This window comes from Ailuropoda melanoleuca, chromosome 10 (genome assembly GCF_002007445.2).
Source record: "Ailuropoda melanoleuca isolate Jingjing chromosome 10, ASM200744v2, whole genome shotgun sequence".
Lineage (NCBI taxonomy): Eukaryota > Metazoa > Chordata > Mammalia > Carnivora > Ursidae > Ailuropoda > Ailuropoda melanoleuca.
This window is the reverse complement of record NC_048227.1, coordinates 37,074,322-37,087,670: the sequence shown is the minus strand read 5'-3', so window position 1 is coordinate 37,087,670 and position 13,349 is coordinate 37,074,322. Positions and strand designations below refer to the sequence as shown.

Here is a 13,349-nt window from a genome sequence, read left to right as displayed (position 1 = left end):
GGAGAGGGTGGAACTGTCTGCTTGCTGCTGAGGGACTCTGTGGCCCTGACTGGGGGATGGGGGGAGGCTTCATAGCTTCCAAGTGAACCCCTGGGTGGGCTCGCTGGTCCCTTCTGACGGAGGTCCTGTGGCCTCCTTCTTGGCAGTCATCTTCAAGCTCCAGCCAAGAGGAGAAGTACCCTGCGGAGGAGCTGGCTGCCGGAGGGATCCCCATCGAGCGGGCCGTCTCTTCTGAGGGCGCCCGGCCTTCTGTGGAGCTCTCCTTCCAGCCCTCCCAGCCCCTCAGCAAGTCCAGCTCCTCGCCTGAGCTGCAGACCCTGCAGGACATACTTGGGGACCCTGGGGACAAAACGGATGTTGGCCGGCTGAGCCCTGAGGCCAAGGCACGGTCACAGTCTGGGATCCTGGACGGGGCAGGTGCCTCCTGGTCAGCCCCAGGTGAAGAGAGCCAGGGCCGGGGCCCCGTGCAGCCCGAGGGTCCCTTGCCTTCCAGCTGCCCCCGCTCCCCCAGTGGCCTGCGGCCCAGAGGGTACACCATCTCTGATTCGGCCCCGTCACGCAGAGGCAAGAGGGTAGAGAGGGATGCCTTCAAGAGCAGAGCCGGGGCCTCCAATACTGAGAAGGTGCCAGGCATCAATCCCAGGTGAGCCTTGCCCTCCGGAGCTGGAGCTGCTGGACAGTCCCCGTGGGGATGTGGCGCCTGAGTGGCCAGCCAAAGGCTGGGCTACAGGTCCACGTGGCCTCTGCCCCGTGGCTGGTTGGAGCCACGAGAGAGGCTCAGGCCTCCTTCTTTGTGTGAGGGTGGACGGTACTAGCCGTGACCCCGACCCAGCCCTCCCGTCTCTCCCCCCACAGCTTTGTGTTCCTGCAGCTATACCATTCACCCTTCTTTGGTGATGAGTCCAACAAGCCCATCCTTCTACCCAATGAGGTGGGTGGGTGTGCCTTCTCCACCCTGCGGGGTCTCCCTGGAGCCTGGGGGTGGGGGGCGCCGTGCAATGCCCTAGCTCTCGGCGGTGGTGGCCGTAGTGCAGGCTTGCAGAGGTTACAGCCTCAGCTCCCTGGGGCAGCCTGCAGCAATCTGCCTGGGTGAGGAGAGCCCTCCCTGGATGGGCATCTTGCTGGGGCTGATGGCAGGGGACAGCCTCCGCCCAAGGCTCAGGCAGGGCTCTGTGGCTACAGTCCTTCGAGCGGTCAGTGCAGCTTCTCGACCAGATTCCATCCTACGACACACACAAGATTGCCGTCCTGTACGTGGGAGAAGGCCAGGTGAGGCTCCTGGGTGCCAGGGTGGAGCTGTGTGGCCTTCCTGCCTGCGGTAGGGGTTGGGGTCTGCACCCTTGTCTGCCACAGAGCTCAGTCACTGTGTGAGCTGCCACATGGCTGGTGCTCGTGGAGCCCTATGCCAGGTACCGTTCGGGTGCCGGGGATATGGCAGGAGTGCCAGGTGAGCGCGTGAGCTCGTGTGCCCAAGGGAATGCCACGCACTGTGGAGAAGATGGCAGGTGCACGGATACAAGTGTGAGCAGGGCACTGCTCGCATCGGCGATCCAGGCCTGGGCAGAGGGAGGGCGGGGAGCGCCTTGTGCGGGAGCGGCAGGTGTGGGCGGCTGGTGCGGGGGATGGGAGGTGGGGCAGGGAAGTAAAGGGGAGGGCTGACATGGACAGCTGACGTGGACAGCGTCGTGGGCCGCCGGGAGGCTGTACTTTCCTTCCCAGGGAGGTGGGTGGGCCGTGAATGGTTCTGAGCAAAAGGTTCGAGGTGACTCGGCCCAAGTGTCCCAAGCATCCCTCTGACTGCCGTGTATGAGAACCGGTGGAAGGTGGGTGGTCGTCGTCCCTGTGAGTGGGTAGCTCTGCGGACTGGAGCCAGGATTCCAGGAATGCCAGGGTTCCGGATGTGTTCGGAAGGTCCAGTGGAGCAGATTTGCTGGCTGACCAATTAGATATGCAGGAGAGGGAGTCCAGGATTACCTCCCCCCACCCCAGTCCCAGGCACATGCTGGGGCAGGACGGCCTTGCACAGACTTGGGGCCCCGGAAGCCGTGGTGGGGGAGGGGCAGGTGCCACCGTGCTCATCTCTGCCCACAGAGCGACAGCGAGCTCGCCATCCTGTCCAACGAGCACGGCTCGTACAGGTACACAGAGTTCCTGACCGGCCTGGGCAAGCTCATCGAGCTCAAGGACTGCCAGCCGGACAAGGTGTACCTGGGTGGCCTGGATGTATGTGGGGAGGACGGCCAGTTCACCTACTGCTGGCATGACGACATCATGCAAGGTATGCGCCTCCCTCCCCGCCAGCCCCCCGTTTCTGTTGTCGGCCGTCAGGGGCCGTGGGGGTGGCTGAGGGCCTGACTGTCTTCTGAGCGTGGAGGCAGCGCGGGGGCTGTCAGCTGTGCTTCTAGCAGCTCTGCCCTCAGGGAGAGGAGCGCAGTGCCGCTGACCAGGCAGGCTCCGAGCGCCTCTGGGAAGTCAGGAGGTGCCCCTGGGGAGAGGCACAGGGGGCCCCCTGCCCCGGCGACACCAGCCCTGAGCAGCCCTCACCAGTGCTCCGCCTGGGGCCGTGCGGGCCACTCGGCAACCCCACCTCTGCCTCGCAGCCGTCTTCCACATTGCCACCCTGATGCCCACCAAGGACGTGGACAAGCACCGCTGTGACAAGAAGCGTCACTTAGGCAACGACTTCGTGTCCATCGTCTACAACGACTCCGGCGAGGACTTCAAGCTGGGCACCATCAGAGTGAGTGGGGGTGCAGGGGGCGGGCGGGGCGGGCCCAGGCGCACGCGTCTCTGGGGGACATCCCGGCGGGCTCCTGTTGAGTGTGGGCACGGGCAGGGTCAGCGTGCTAACAGCAGGGGCACTGGCCTCTCGTGTCCCCCACTGCCAGCTGGGGTAGGCAGATCCCCTTAGGAGCCAGTGTTCTCTGTTATGATAAGGACGGTGACCATAGCCCCATCGGTTTCCCATGGAAGCCGGGGCACCTGTGGCGGTGGCTTTGTGAGGAGTCAGGGAGTTGCTGTGCACGCATACTTGGCGGGCTGCGGGCTGCGGGCTGCCTGGGAGGTACTCCGTGTGGCTCTGTGAGGGCTCCGAGTCCCTCTCCCCCGCACTTCCCTTGTGTACCCACAGCAGTTGGGGTCGGCCTCCGGGTCCCCACCTTTCTGAGAGGACTCCGCTAGGGCTTGAGGCCCCACAGCAGGAGACGGGCTGAGTCCGGGAGACTGGTCACGGGCATGGGGGATGTGCCAGACATTGTAAGGCCAGGGAGTGGGGAGCCCGGGGCAGCCCCAGCGGCGGGGGTGCCATGCACAGAAGTGTGTGGGTGTGTTCCGAACACAGCGGGAAGCCTCAGGGGAGGTCACTGAACAGAGAGCCCCAGGCTCCTGGACACAGGCCAGTAGCGGGCAGGGGTGCCCGCGGTGCAGAGTGGTGGGGGGGGGCACCCTGGGTGGCAGCCGGAGCCACAGGCGACACAGGGCGGCAANAGAGAGCCCCAGGCTCCTGGACACAGGCCAGTAGCGGGCAGGGGTGCCCGCGGTGCAGAGTGGTGGGGGGGGCACCCTGGGGGGCAGCCGGAGCCACAGGCGACACAGGGCGGCGAGGGCAGGGGCCATGCGCCTGTTTGGGGTCATGCCTGAGAACCTGGTGGTGGGGGGTGGGCACCCTGGGGGGCAGCCGGAGCCACAGGCGACACAGGGCGGCGAGGGCAGGGGCCATGCGCCTGTTTGGGGTCATGCCTGAGAACCTGAACTTGGGTGGATTTGGTGGCGGGGAGCCAGATGTGGAGGAAGTGGGGTTCGGAGAGGGAAGGCAGCTGGGTGTCTAGGTCGGTGGGCAGGGTGTGTGCAGCGGCCGGTGGCGAGTGGAGCACAGGCTTGTTCAGGTAGCAAGCCCCCCTCCCACACTGAGCAGAGGGAGGAAGGGGGGCCGGGTGAACTCTGTTGTCCTCCCGCCCGGCAGGGCCAGTTCAACTTCGTCCATGTGATCATCAGCCCCCTGGACTACGAGTGCAACCTGGTGTCCCTGCAGTGCAGGAAAGGTGAGCCCCAGGGCAGGGGTGTGGTGGGAGGCACTCGGGGCCCTGAGCCTTGGTGTGAGCTCTGTTTCTCCCCAGACATGGAGGGTCTCGTGGACACCAGTGTGGCCAAGATCGTGTCTGACCGCAACCTGCCTTTTGTGGCCCGTCAGATGGCTCTGCACGCCAACGTGAGTCAAGGGGATGGCCTGAGGGGCAGGTGGGACAGGGCCGCAGGTGCCACCCCCAGAGGGCTCACCCCTTCCCTGCTCCCTCTAGATGGCCTCCCAGGTGCATCATAGCCGCTCCAACCCCACCGACATCTACCCCTCCAAGTGGATCGCCAGGCTCCGCCACATCAAGCGGCTCCGCCACCGGGTAGGGAAGACGGGCCCAGGCCCCCCGTGGCGGGTGGGGGCTGCCCGCCAGTCTCCCGTCACGCCGCAGGCCTGCTGCTGCTGAAGCCCCCCGCTCTCCTTCAGATCCGTGAGGAAGCCCACTACCCCAACCCCAGCCTGCCCCTGCTGCAGACGCACCCCCCGGGCCACGCCAGAGGCCCTGCTCAGGCGCCGGCAGAGCCCGTGCCCACGTACGAAACGGGCCAGCGGAAGCGCCTCATCTCCTCGGTGGACGACTTCACAGAGTTCGTGTGAGGCCGCCCCGCGTGTGCGTGTGCAATAAAACCCGGGCCCGCTCGTCTGCTGGCCTCGCTCACGGACACGGATGCGGTCAGCCAGCTTGTTTATTTGACTTTGTCGGGGGCNGGGGGGGGGGGGGGGGGGGGGGGGGGGGGATATCAAGGCTGTAGCTTTGGCCACACCCACAGCAGGGTACGGGGCTGGTTGGGGCCGCCCACGCCACCACACACGTGCTCCTGCGCACACGGTGGTGTGCTCACCCTCCCCGGCCCCGGGAGCCAGCCCCCGGGGCGGGGTCTGTCCCTCTGCCACCCTGTTCTTGCCCTGTGCTCGGCCTGCTTCTCCCCCACACCTGGTACCAGCAGGTCTGGGCTCTGCCTTCTTGCTGCCTGGCTTTGGGCACAGAACAAGGCCCTCGGGGTGAGAGAACTGCCTGGGGGGGGGGCGTGCCCTTCTCACAAGCCTCCCCTCCCCCACCTGCCCCAGGCCAGACCCACAGCCCAGCAGCAGTCGCTGCTGCCGCTGCTGCCGCGGCCCTCCGGTCATCTGGGGAGGGAGGCCAGCTCTGCTGTCCCCGCTGCCCCTCAGTGTGGGCGACAGTGGGCACAGGGCTGCTTCAGCCACCGGGTCCCTTGGCCCTAGTGAAAAATAGAGCGACGTACAAAAATATATACATTTTAACCCCATATAAATTACTGACGATAGACACACAGATGGCAGCGGAAGGGGAGTGCACGCAGCAGGGGCACAGGAGAGGTAATAACTTAGTGGGGAAGACCACGGGAGGTGCAGGCTCCCTCCCCGAAGCCTGGATCCTTAGCAGAGGGGAGACGTCTGCCCAGGAGGTGGGGCCGGGCACAGCCCGCTGTACCTGAGGACTCCGGTAATAAATTAGCATCTCAGAGGCTGGGCTCTGGGCCCAATACTGCTGTGTCCTCCCACGGGGAGCTGGGGAGGGGACCCTGGGTCCTGGCTGCCCGCACGGCCTCTTTAAAGTGCTGAGACCCCCGGAGGGAGAGACACTGGCTGCCTCCTCCCTGGGGGCCCTTCGTGCAGCTGTTCTGCCTGGTCCGAGACCCGGAGGGCGGCAGAAGTTAACACTGAGCGGTGTCTGCTCTGGCTCCCTTCGAGAAGCCGGAGTGAAACCACAGGCCCACCCCAGGAAAGGGGTATGGCCCAGGTCCCCCGGGGCTTAAGTGCTGCTGGGGTGGACCTTGTTCTTAGCCCGCAGGGAAGCCCTGCTGGGGCCGCTAGCCAGGCCCACGCCTCGACTGGCCCGGGCCAGACGGCTGGGCAGGGCTGGCCGCAGGTCTGAGGAGGGGCTGTGGGGAGGGGAGCCTGGGGCCCCAGTGCTCCTGCGGCCTTGCAGGCTCTGCAGTCTCTGCTCTAGCCGGTAGACCTCCTCTGTGGCCTGGTTGAGTCGGTCGAACTGGGTAAGCAGGGCCTCGAACACGGCTTGGAGGCGAGAGGGCTCGGGCTCCCCCCGTGGCCCCAGCCGGCCCAGGCCCCCACTCAGCGTGTCCAGCTGGCTGGAGGAGGTGGAGGGCCGTGAGGTGTCAGAGCCCCCGCTGGGTGGGGGTGCATCCGGGGAAGACTTGGAGCCCCTGGAGGAGCGGGAGGGCAGCGGCTCCATCCCCTCGAAGCGGACTTTGTGGCGGAACTGGGGGCGGCACAGGGGCTCGGTCAGTCCGGCTGCACCCTGGGCTCACCTGGGCCCAGGGTGCGTCCCTCTCCCCCCCACTGGGCCGTACCCACCTCCTTAACCTTACTGAAGCCCATCCAGAGGCGCAGCCTGCGCAGCAAGAGCTCGACCATCTCGTAGTCCTGCGGCTCCCAGGCCGGGCGGTAGAGCTCCCCACGCAGAGCATGGTAGCGCCACCTCAGGAGGACCGCCCCCAGCCTCAGGGCGCCCCACAGCCGCAGGGCCCAGAGCCCCGTGCACAGCAGCGGGGAGAGGCGCCAGGACTCAGCAGGGCACAGGGCAGGAGCCCCAGACCCGGGGCACAGCACCAGCAGGGCCCGTGCGGCGCTGCCAAGCGAATCCACGCAGGAGGAGACCAGCTGCAAGAGAAGGGGGCAGGAGTCAGGGCGGTCCCGGGCTACACCGCCCTTCCTGCCGGCCTCCCCGTCACCTACCAGCACGGCCAGCTGGGTGTAGGCCACGGCGAGTGCCACCAGCCCTAAGGCTGCCCCCACGAGCTCTGGCAGGGCCCGGCACAGCGTCTTGCTGAAAACCGACCACTGGCGCACGAAACGCAGCTGCTGTGCGGCCTGCGGGCAAGCGGGGTCAGCTGACCAAAGCCCCGCAGCCCAGCCCGCAGCCCAGCCCCCGCCGGCCCAGCTCTCACCTTGACCAGGAGCAGGAAGAGCAGGGAGGCGGCCAGACCGCGAGCCGCCGCGCTCAGCTGCGCCACCTGCTCGAAGCTGGTAAAACGGCGCGGGTGGCGGCGCACGAAGCGGGTCCACTGGCGGTCGGCTGCACCCAGCTGGGCCAGGCGCACGAGCGCCGCGGCCGCGGTCAGTGCCACCAGCAGCCACCGCGCCCAGGCCCCGGGCTGCGCCGCGCGTGTACGCCCTTCCCTGTGCCACACACGCGCCTCGGCCACCGAGAAGTACAGCGCGAAGAGCAGCAGGCTCACCTGCGGGGAGGNTGGGCGGGGCGAGGAGCGGGTGGGCGGGGCCGGCGCTGGGAGGACGGCGGGGGCGGGGCCGGCACGCACCGAGGTGAGCAGCGGCAGCGACAGGCCGGCGCTCAGGCGCTGCAGCGGGAACGGGCGCACACTGAGGGCGGTCACGGCGTGCCCGGCCGCGGGGAACTCGAGGCGCAGCGTCACGGCGGCGTGCAGCCCCACGGCCGGGCTGTAGCGTGTGAGCTCCACGAACACGGCGCGGCTCCTGTGTGGCCAGGGGGGCGGTGAGAAGACCCGGGGGCCTTCCCGGAGGAAGGGGCTCGTGCGGTGGGTGATGCGTGGGTGATGCGTGGCCCCGGGAGGAGGGGGAGGCCGAGCGGTCCGTGAGGAAGGAGTAGGGAGCTGCAAAGCTGGCGGCGGGAGCAGGGCCGGTGGGGGCGGTGTGCCTGCCTGAGGTGCTGCAGGGCGGATGTGGGGGGGCTCAGAGGAGTCTCACCTGTTGTCGATCCAGTTGTGCAACTGCAGGAAGCCCAGCTGCGCGCGGCTCTCTTCCAGGCTCAGCCCCAGCTCCTGCACGTAGCCCCCGCTGTCGTACACGGCGCAGTAGCCCCAGGACCAGACACTGCAGGCAAGGGGGCGGTGTGAGAGCCAGACCCTGGCCCGCAGGAACCCCGGGCGCGCCCTCTGTGCTCACCCCAGCAGGTCTGGTGCAGAGTAGGCCCATGTCTCCGAGCCGTTGTGGGCAGCACTCCCCCAGCCAATGCCGTAGTCGCCGGTGCTGAAGGTGCCCGAGGCTGCGGAGCACGCGGGCACCCCCGAGCCGGGAGGGTCTGGGCAGAGAGCTGCAGGGAACGAGCATGACTGAACCAGGGGCGCTTACCATGGACCAGCCGCCTGGGCTGGGCCCAACATGCCCTCCCCAAACCGTCCCTGCACCCAGAAGGTCGAGGTCACGGTCTCACAGATAAAGACACAGAGCAGGGAGAAGGTGAAGGGCACTCAGCGAGGTAGCCGGAAGCCACTCACCTTCTTGCAGCCGCACCTGACGCAGACGTGGGGGGCCCAACTCTGGGCTGGACTGGTTCCCGTGGATGGAGGGGAGCAGGACGTGGGACATCCACGGCCAGAACTCCTCAGACCTGCCCACACAGACAGAGTCACACGCTCTACCCTGCAGCTCCCTTGCACCCACGGGGCGGGCGGGTCAGAGGCCCCAGCCCCGCCAACAGCAGGCTGCCACAGCCACCCGAGGGGACAAGCGGAAGACAGGGATTCCTTCATCTTAGCCTACTGGTATTTGGGGCAGGTTAAGTACCACGGGGCCATCCTGGGCACCGTATCCAGTCCAGACAACCAAAACTGTACCAAGACACCTGCCCATGTCCCCTGGGGACTGGGTTGGACCAAGGCCAGGAAAGATGGGACCTGGTTGGCATCAGTGGCTCCCCGGCCGGGCTGAGGGATATGTGTGTGCACGTGGGGGTATCCGTACCGGGTGATGGCCAGGAAGGCCTGGCTGCCCAGCTCCTGTTTGATTGCACTCTGCAAGTGGTAGGCATGGCTGTGGCATGAGGCATCCCCGTGGTTGGCCAGCAGCGTCACCAGCAGGAAGAGCATATATACCAGGAAGCTCTGCGGACAAGGACAGTCCTGGGGTCAGCCAACCCCACTCGGACCCACCCAAACAGAGCTGGCCAGCCGACTGCCCGCGGCTAAGGTGCCCGGTGCCAAGAAGGCGGCACAGACACCTGCCAATGCCCCGCCAGGGGTGGGAGGCAGACATGGCCTTGCCCAAGGCTGAGACCTCTCCCAGGGCCCCTTGAGGATAGGCAGAAGGAGGCATCCGAGCCGGACATGAGAAGAAGCACAGCAAGGACTGAGACAGGAGGAGCTGGGGGTGACGGAAGGCAGGGCAGGGGCCAAAGGGCCTTCTGTGGGAAGCCAAGGGCAGGTGTGAGGTTTTCGACGAAGGGAGAACCTCTGGGCAGACACCATGCCGGCCCGGATGTCGGAGAGGAGAGAGGAGGCACTGCCCACCTGGGCCTGAGCTCACCCTCAGCATCCCATGCAGCTTCTTGACCTTTCGGGCTTCCTCCTTCGCCAGGAAGAGCGCAAAGCCATGGGGGGGCCTCACGCGGGGCACACGCTCGCTCACGGGCGTCACAGCTGGGCTCTCCACCAGGGTGTCGTCCTCATCGGGATGGAGCCGCTTGGCCACCAGTGAGAAATACAGGGCTTCCAGCAGGACCTGCGTCGCAGGGGGAGGGGAGGGGCGGGGAGGGCATCAGGAGGGCCTGCAGGTGCCAGAGGCTGACAGCCTGGACCTCCACATCCCACTTACCTTGAGAGGCTCCCAGCCAAGGAAGGAGGCCAGGAAGCTGGAGCTGCTGGACAGGAGCCACAAGACACTCATGCCAGGGGGGAAGCTGGCACCCACCCAGCCTGAGACCCCCACGGCCAAAGCCACCAAGAGCAGGCTGAGCCCGTGGGCCAGGGGCGCACACCAGGCTGGCAGCAGCCGCCTCCGCAGACCGTCCACTAGCCCTGGGGAGGGAGACAGATCGGTGACCGGCAGCCCACAGGGAAGGTCACAGAGGGGCATCGCGGGTACCCGGGAACCCACCTGTCCTGGAGAGCTTTGCCGACTGGGGCTGCTCCCAGGTCAGTCCCGGACGGGGCAGCCCCCTCTCCCCCAGCCTCTGCTGCATCAGCATCTCTGTCCTCTCCCTGGGGGTGCTGGACCTGAGGCACAGGAAGAGGGGAGTAGCCAGCACTCAGCGACCGGCCTGCACACCGTGCCGAAAGGGGAGGCGGCAGGCAGATCCCCCCGCCCCACGGTCAGTGAAGAGATGGAAGACACTGCCCCCAACCAGGGTAGACATGTGCTGGGGCTCAGAACCCCGCCAGGGACTCTCAGAACCCCAACACCCACCCTGCTCCTGGGGCTGCAAACCCGCATGAGCCTCTCTTCTCGGCGCCCCTTACCTCCTGCTTCCGCCACCAGCAGATGGAGCCCAACCCCCCCCCACCCCATGACCCGCTGCGCCCCTCCCTCACCGGCCAGCGCCTCCCACCAGCACAGCGACTCGGCCTGAAACCTTCCAAGGAGCGCTCCCCGCACCTCCCAACTTCGTCCCCCGGCCTCCGAGCTCTGAGGCAGCTTTGTGACCTAAGACGCGTCGGCTGTGGATGCGGAAAGCCATCTGTAGCTCACATTCACACAGCGCTTGGCAGAACCCAGGGCGCCCGCCCTCTTGCCAGCTTCACAGCTGCTCCACCAGAGGACGGGGACATGAGGCAGGAGTGCGACAGGCAATTCCCGAGGGCAGCGTGCACACCCGCTGTGGGTTCCGCACAGCTGGACCCTGACCGCCCGCGCGACAGGACCGCACGTCCCTGAGCTGCGCTCAGCGCGCCCGGCGTCGCGAGTCGTCTACAGCACGAGAGGCGTTACTGTTCACGTGGCAGGGAAGTCACCGCCGGGACAGCAAGCCAATGCCAGTGACGCAATTCTTCCTTGAAAGGGGCTTTGCTGACAGAAGCAGCGTGAGCTCTCTGTAGCACGCAGGTCGTACTCGCGAGGAGTCCGCGCTCCCGTCAGCAGGGACCCGCACAGCTCGTGCTCCCTCCAGTCCTAGTTCTAGACGTGCCCGCGCACGTCCGACACGCGGATGTGGCGTCTGCTGGGGCAGGGTCACAGCGCGGGCGTGGCGCCCACGACACACAGGCTCGCCCGAGAGTCTATGCTGCAGGAGAGCGAAGACCACCTGCCCTGGGACGGCACCGCTGATGTGCGCACGGCCGCACTCCCGCCGCGCAGGGGCAGGGGGCGAGCATGCGGCGGCGGGGCAGGGACACCTTCCTGCATTTCTGTCAGGCGGGCAGGGCTTTGGGCTGGAGGTACTGGGTCTGCTCCGCTAAGAACTACTATCCCAGAATTTCCCCATATTAGAGACCTTTTGAATAGATGGGCAACTTGTTCATAAAAATACAATCATGCCACGGTTATCTGTTTTTGTAAAAGGATTGGAGACGTTTTCCCCTTTTCCCTGTGTTGTGGGACAGTTTACATTTCAGTAATTTTTAGTTCCTTGAAAATGAGAATTGTTAAAAAGAACAGGAAAATAAGGTATTAGAGAAAAAAAATATATAATTTCATATGAATCATCCAACCCAGAAACTGAAAAGGTCTTAAAATTATAAAATCCAAACAGTGTCAAAAAAACCCAAAAAAAACCCCAAGGGATATTTGGAAAATCTGCCCGAGGGGACCCCTCCCTGCAGCCAGACCCTGCCTCACGCTGGCTGCCTCGGCCCCTCCTCTCACCACTCGCTTCTGTAGCCTGCGGGGAACGGTTACTGGCCCCGGGTCACCCCGTGAGGTCCTTCCCACAGGGAAGGGGCCCAGAGATCACACATCACCCGACCCCGCAGTGAAGGAGTACAGGGCTGGTCCTGGGAGGGGAACGGGGCTTCTCGGCCGGGCTCCCCAGTGCCTCCCAACCCCCAGGAGCCAGGCACTCACAGGCCGGTGAGCAGATCTGTTTCTCCTTGAGTGTCCTGGGTGGTGGGGGCCAGACTGCTGGCCCCTTCGGCCAGGATCTGCCGAATCAGGTCCTCATCTAGAAGGAGAAACAGAACACGTCAGGGAGGGCAGAGGCCCCTCCGACCCCCAACCTCGGAGCCTCCCTGCAGAGAGCATGGGGATACCACCCCTCCCCGCCTCCGTTCACCTGAAGCCGAGAAGTATTTGGCCGGTGAAGAGGGGCTGACCAGCGAGAGCCCATCTTCCTCTGGGCCCAGTGTGCAGCCAGTGCCGCCCTGGGCCAGCTGCTGCAGGGTGCTGCCCACGATGGAGGGGTCACTCAGCAAGTCTGGCCAATGAAGCGTGGCCTCGCTGGATGGCCAGCACGCCAGGCTGCAGGTGACACAGGTCAAACAAGGGAGCCCACAGGAACACGCGTGCACATACTCCCGAGACCCACCACACACGACACAAGAGGCTTCTGAGCAAACACGGCTGAGACAATGTGTGGCAACACCCAGGGCCTGCAAACACCTGCCGAGGACACGCGACGCTGCCCACGCAGCCCACACCCCCGTAACACGGCACGCACGAGGCGTGGTGGACGTACGCCAAGGCTCACAACTTCTCTATGGACCCCTACCTTTTAGAATCATCCGAAAATAAGTCACTTTTCATCTGTCCGGCAAGGGCCTATTGAGAAGTGCAGAGAAGACTCAGACTCTGGGTTGCCCAGAGGTGGCAGGACCACCCCCTCCCCAAGCCCGGCCAGGGCCCTGGGGGCACACTCGCCTCCGCGCGCAGCCCCGGGAAGGTGAGGAAGGAGCTGTCCAGCACGGACGAGTCCAGGTAGCTGTCGATGTCCAGGACCTGGGGCCCTGCGGGGGTGGGACTCGGGCCCCCGGCCACCTACAGGAAGAGGCAGGTGGTCAGCGGGGGACAGCTCTGCCTCCTGAGCAGCACAGGCTAGACTGGTGCTGTGCCAGAGAAGGTCCTAGAGCGACACACGTTCTGTATCTGCAGCGTCCGCCACGGTGGCCACGAGCCCCATGCCACTACAGAGCACCTGAGATGGGGCTGGTGCTCTGAGCAAGTCAAGAGCTAATCATCATTAACGGAGCATAACCAGCCACGGGCAGCTGCCGGCACCGCACTGGACTCCTGGCCGATGGCCCTGGTGGCAGCAGACGGCCCTTTCTGAGGGGCTGCGGCTGTTCGGCCGGTACTTCCTCGTCTTGTGAGGCCCCATGGGGCTCTGGCTGCACGGACGGGACGGGTCAGCTCGCGAAGCCTGGTGCGGAGTCCTGGCAGCGGCGGGGAGCCGTCAGGGAGGCCGTCTGGACTTGCGTGCGGGGAGGTCTTGCGGCGCAGCTCCGGCCTCTCGCGGGAGGCCTGCTCTGGTTTGCGATTTCCGCCCGAGTCGGTCTGGGAGTTGTCCTTCCAGGCACTTGTCGGTTTTGCCTCAGTCACGTGACAGGCTGGTCGACAACAGTTCACGGGACCCCCATCCGTCCTGTTAGTTTCTGGGGCCTCGGCAGTA

At 65.8% G+C, this 13,349-nt stretch overlaps 2 protein-coding genes across 11 annotated transcripts in view; one reads left to right on the top strand and one right to left on the bottom strand.

The window, feature by feature from the left end:
• The window catches only part of TSC2 (TSC complex subunit 2), a 32,461-nt gene extending 27,725 nt beyond the window's left edge, over positions 1-4,736 (top strand). For all 8 annotated transcript variants that reach the window (XM_019807273.2, XM_019807270.2, XM_019807271.2 and 5 more), the window contains 9 exons: positions 147-643; positions 856-931; positions 1,183-1,269; positions 2,092-2,278; positions 2,601-2,740; positions 3,962-4,040; positions 4,116-4,207; positions 4,296-4,394; positions 4,499-4,736. In XM_019807273.2, the coding sequence (XP_019662832.1) occupies positions 147-643; positions 856-931; positions 1,183-1,269; positions 2,092-2,278; positions 2,601-2,740; positions 3,962-4,040; positions 4,116-4,207; positions 4,296-4,394; positions 4,499-4,669 (1,428 nt within the window). In that variant the 3' untranslated portion in view covers positions 4,670-4,736. The remainder of the gene's footprint in view (positions 1-146; positions 644-855; positions 932-1,182; positions 1,270-2,091; positions 2,279-2,600; positions 2,741-3,961; positions 4,041-4,115; positions 4,208-4,295; positions 4,395-4,498) is intronic.
• A 65-nt stretch (positions 4,737-4,801) lies between these two features.
• Positions 4,802-13,349, bottom strand: part of PKD1 (polycystin 1, transient receptor potential channel interacting) — a 39,384-nt gene continuing 30,836 nt past the window's right edge. For 2 of the 3 annotated variants that reach the window (XM_034670590.1, XM_034670591.1), the window contains 16 exons: positions 12,602-12,718; positions 12,453-12,502; positions 12,018-12,202; positions 11,810-11,906; positions 9,908-10,026; positions 9,626-9,828; positions 9,338-9,532; positions 8,777-8,916; positions 8,311-8,423; positions 7,979-8,126; positions 7,781-7,906; positions 7,375-7,549; positions 7,003-7,293; positions 6,791-6,925; positions 6,410-6,715; positions 5,847-6,314 (listed from right to left, as the gene is read on the bottom strand). In XM_034670590.1, the coding sequence (XP_034526481.1) occupies positions 5,847-6,314; positions 6,410-6,715; positions 6,791-6,925; positions 7,003-7,293; positions 7,375-7,549; positions 7,781-7,906; positions 7,979-8,126; positions 8,311-8,423; positions 8,777-8,916; positions 9,338-9,532; positions 9,626-9,828; positions 9,908-10,026; positions 11,810-11,906; positions 12,018-12,202; positions 12,453-12,502; positions 12,602-12,718 (2,868 nt within the window). Of the gene's footprint in view, positions 6,315-6,409; positions 6,716-6,790; positions 6,926-7,002; positions 7,294-7,374; positions 7,550-7,780; positions 7,907-7,978; positions 8,127-8,310; positions 8,424-8,776; positions 8,917-9,337; positions 9,533-9,625; positions 9,829-9,907; positions 10,027-11,809; positions 11,907-12,017; positions 12,203-12,452; positions 12,503-12,601; positions 12,719-13,349 lie in introns of all 3 variants that reach the window. The other variant, XM_034670589.1, reaches the window with a different exon arrangement.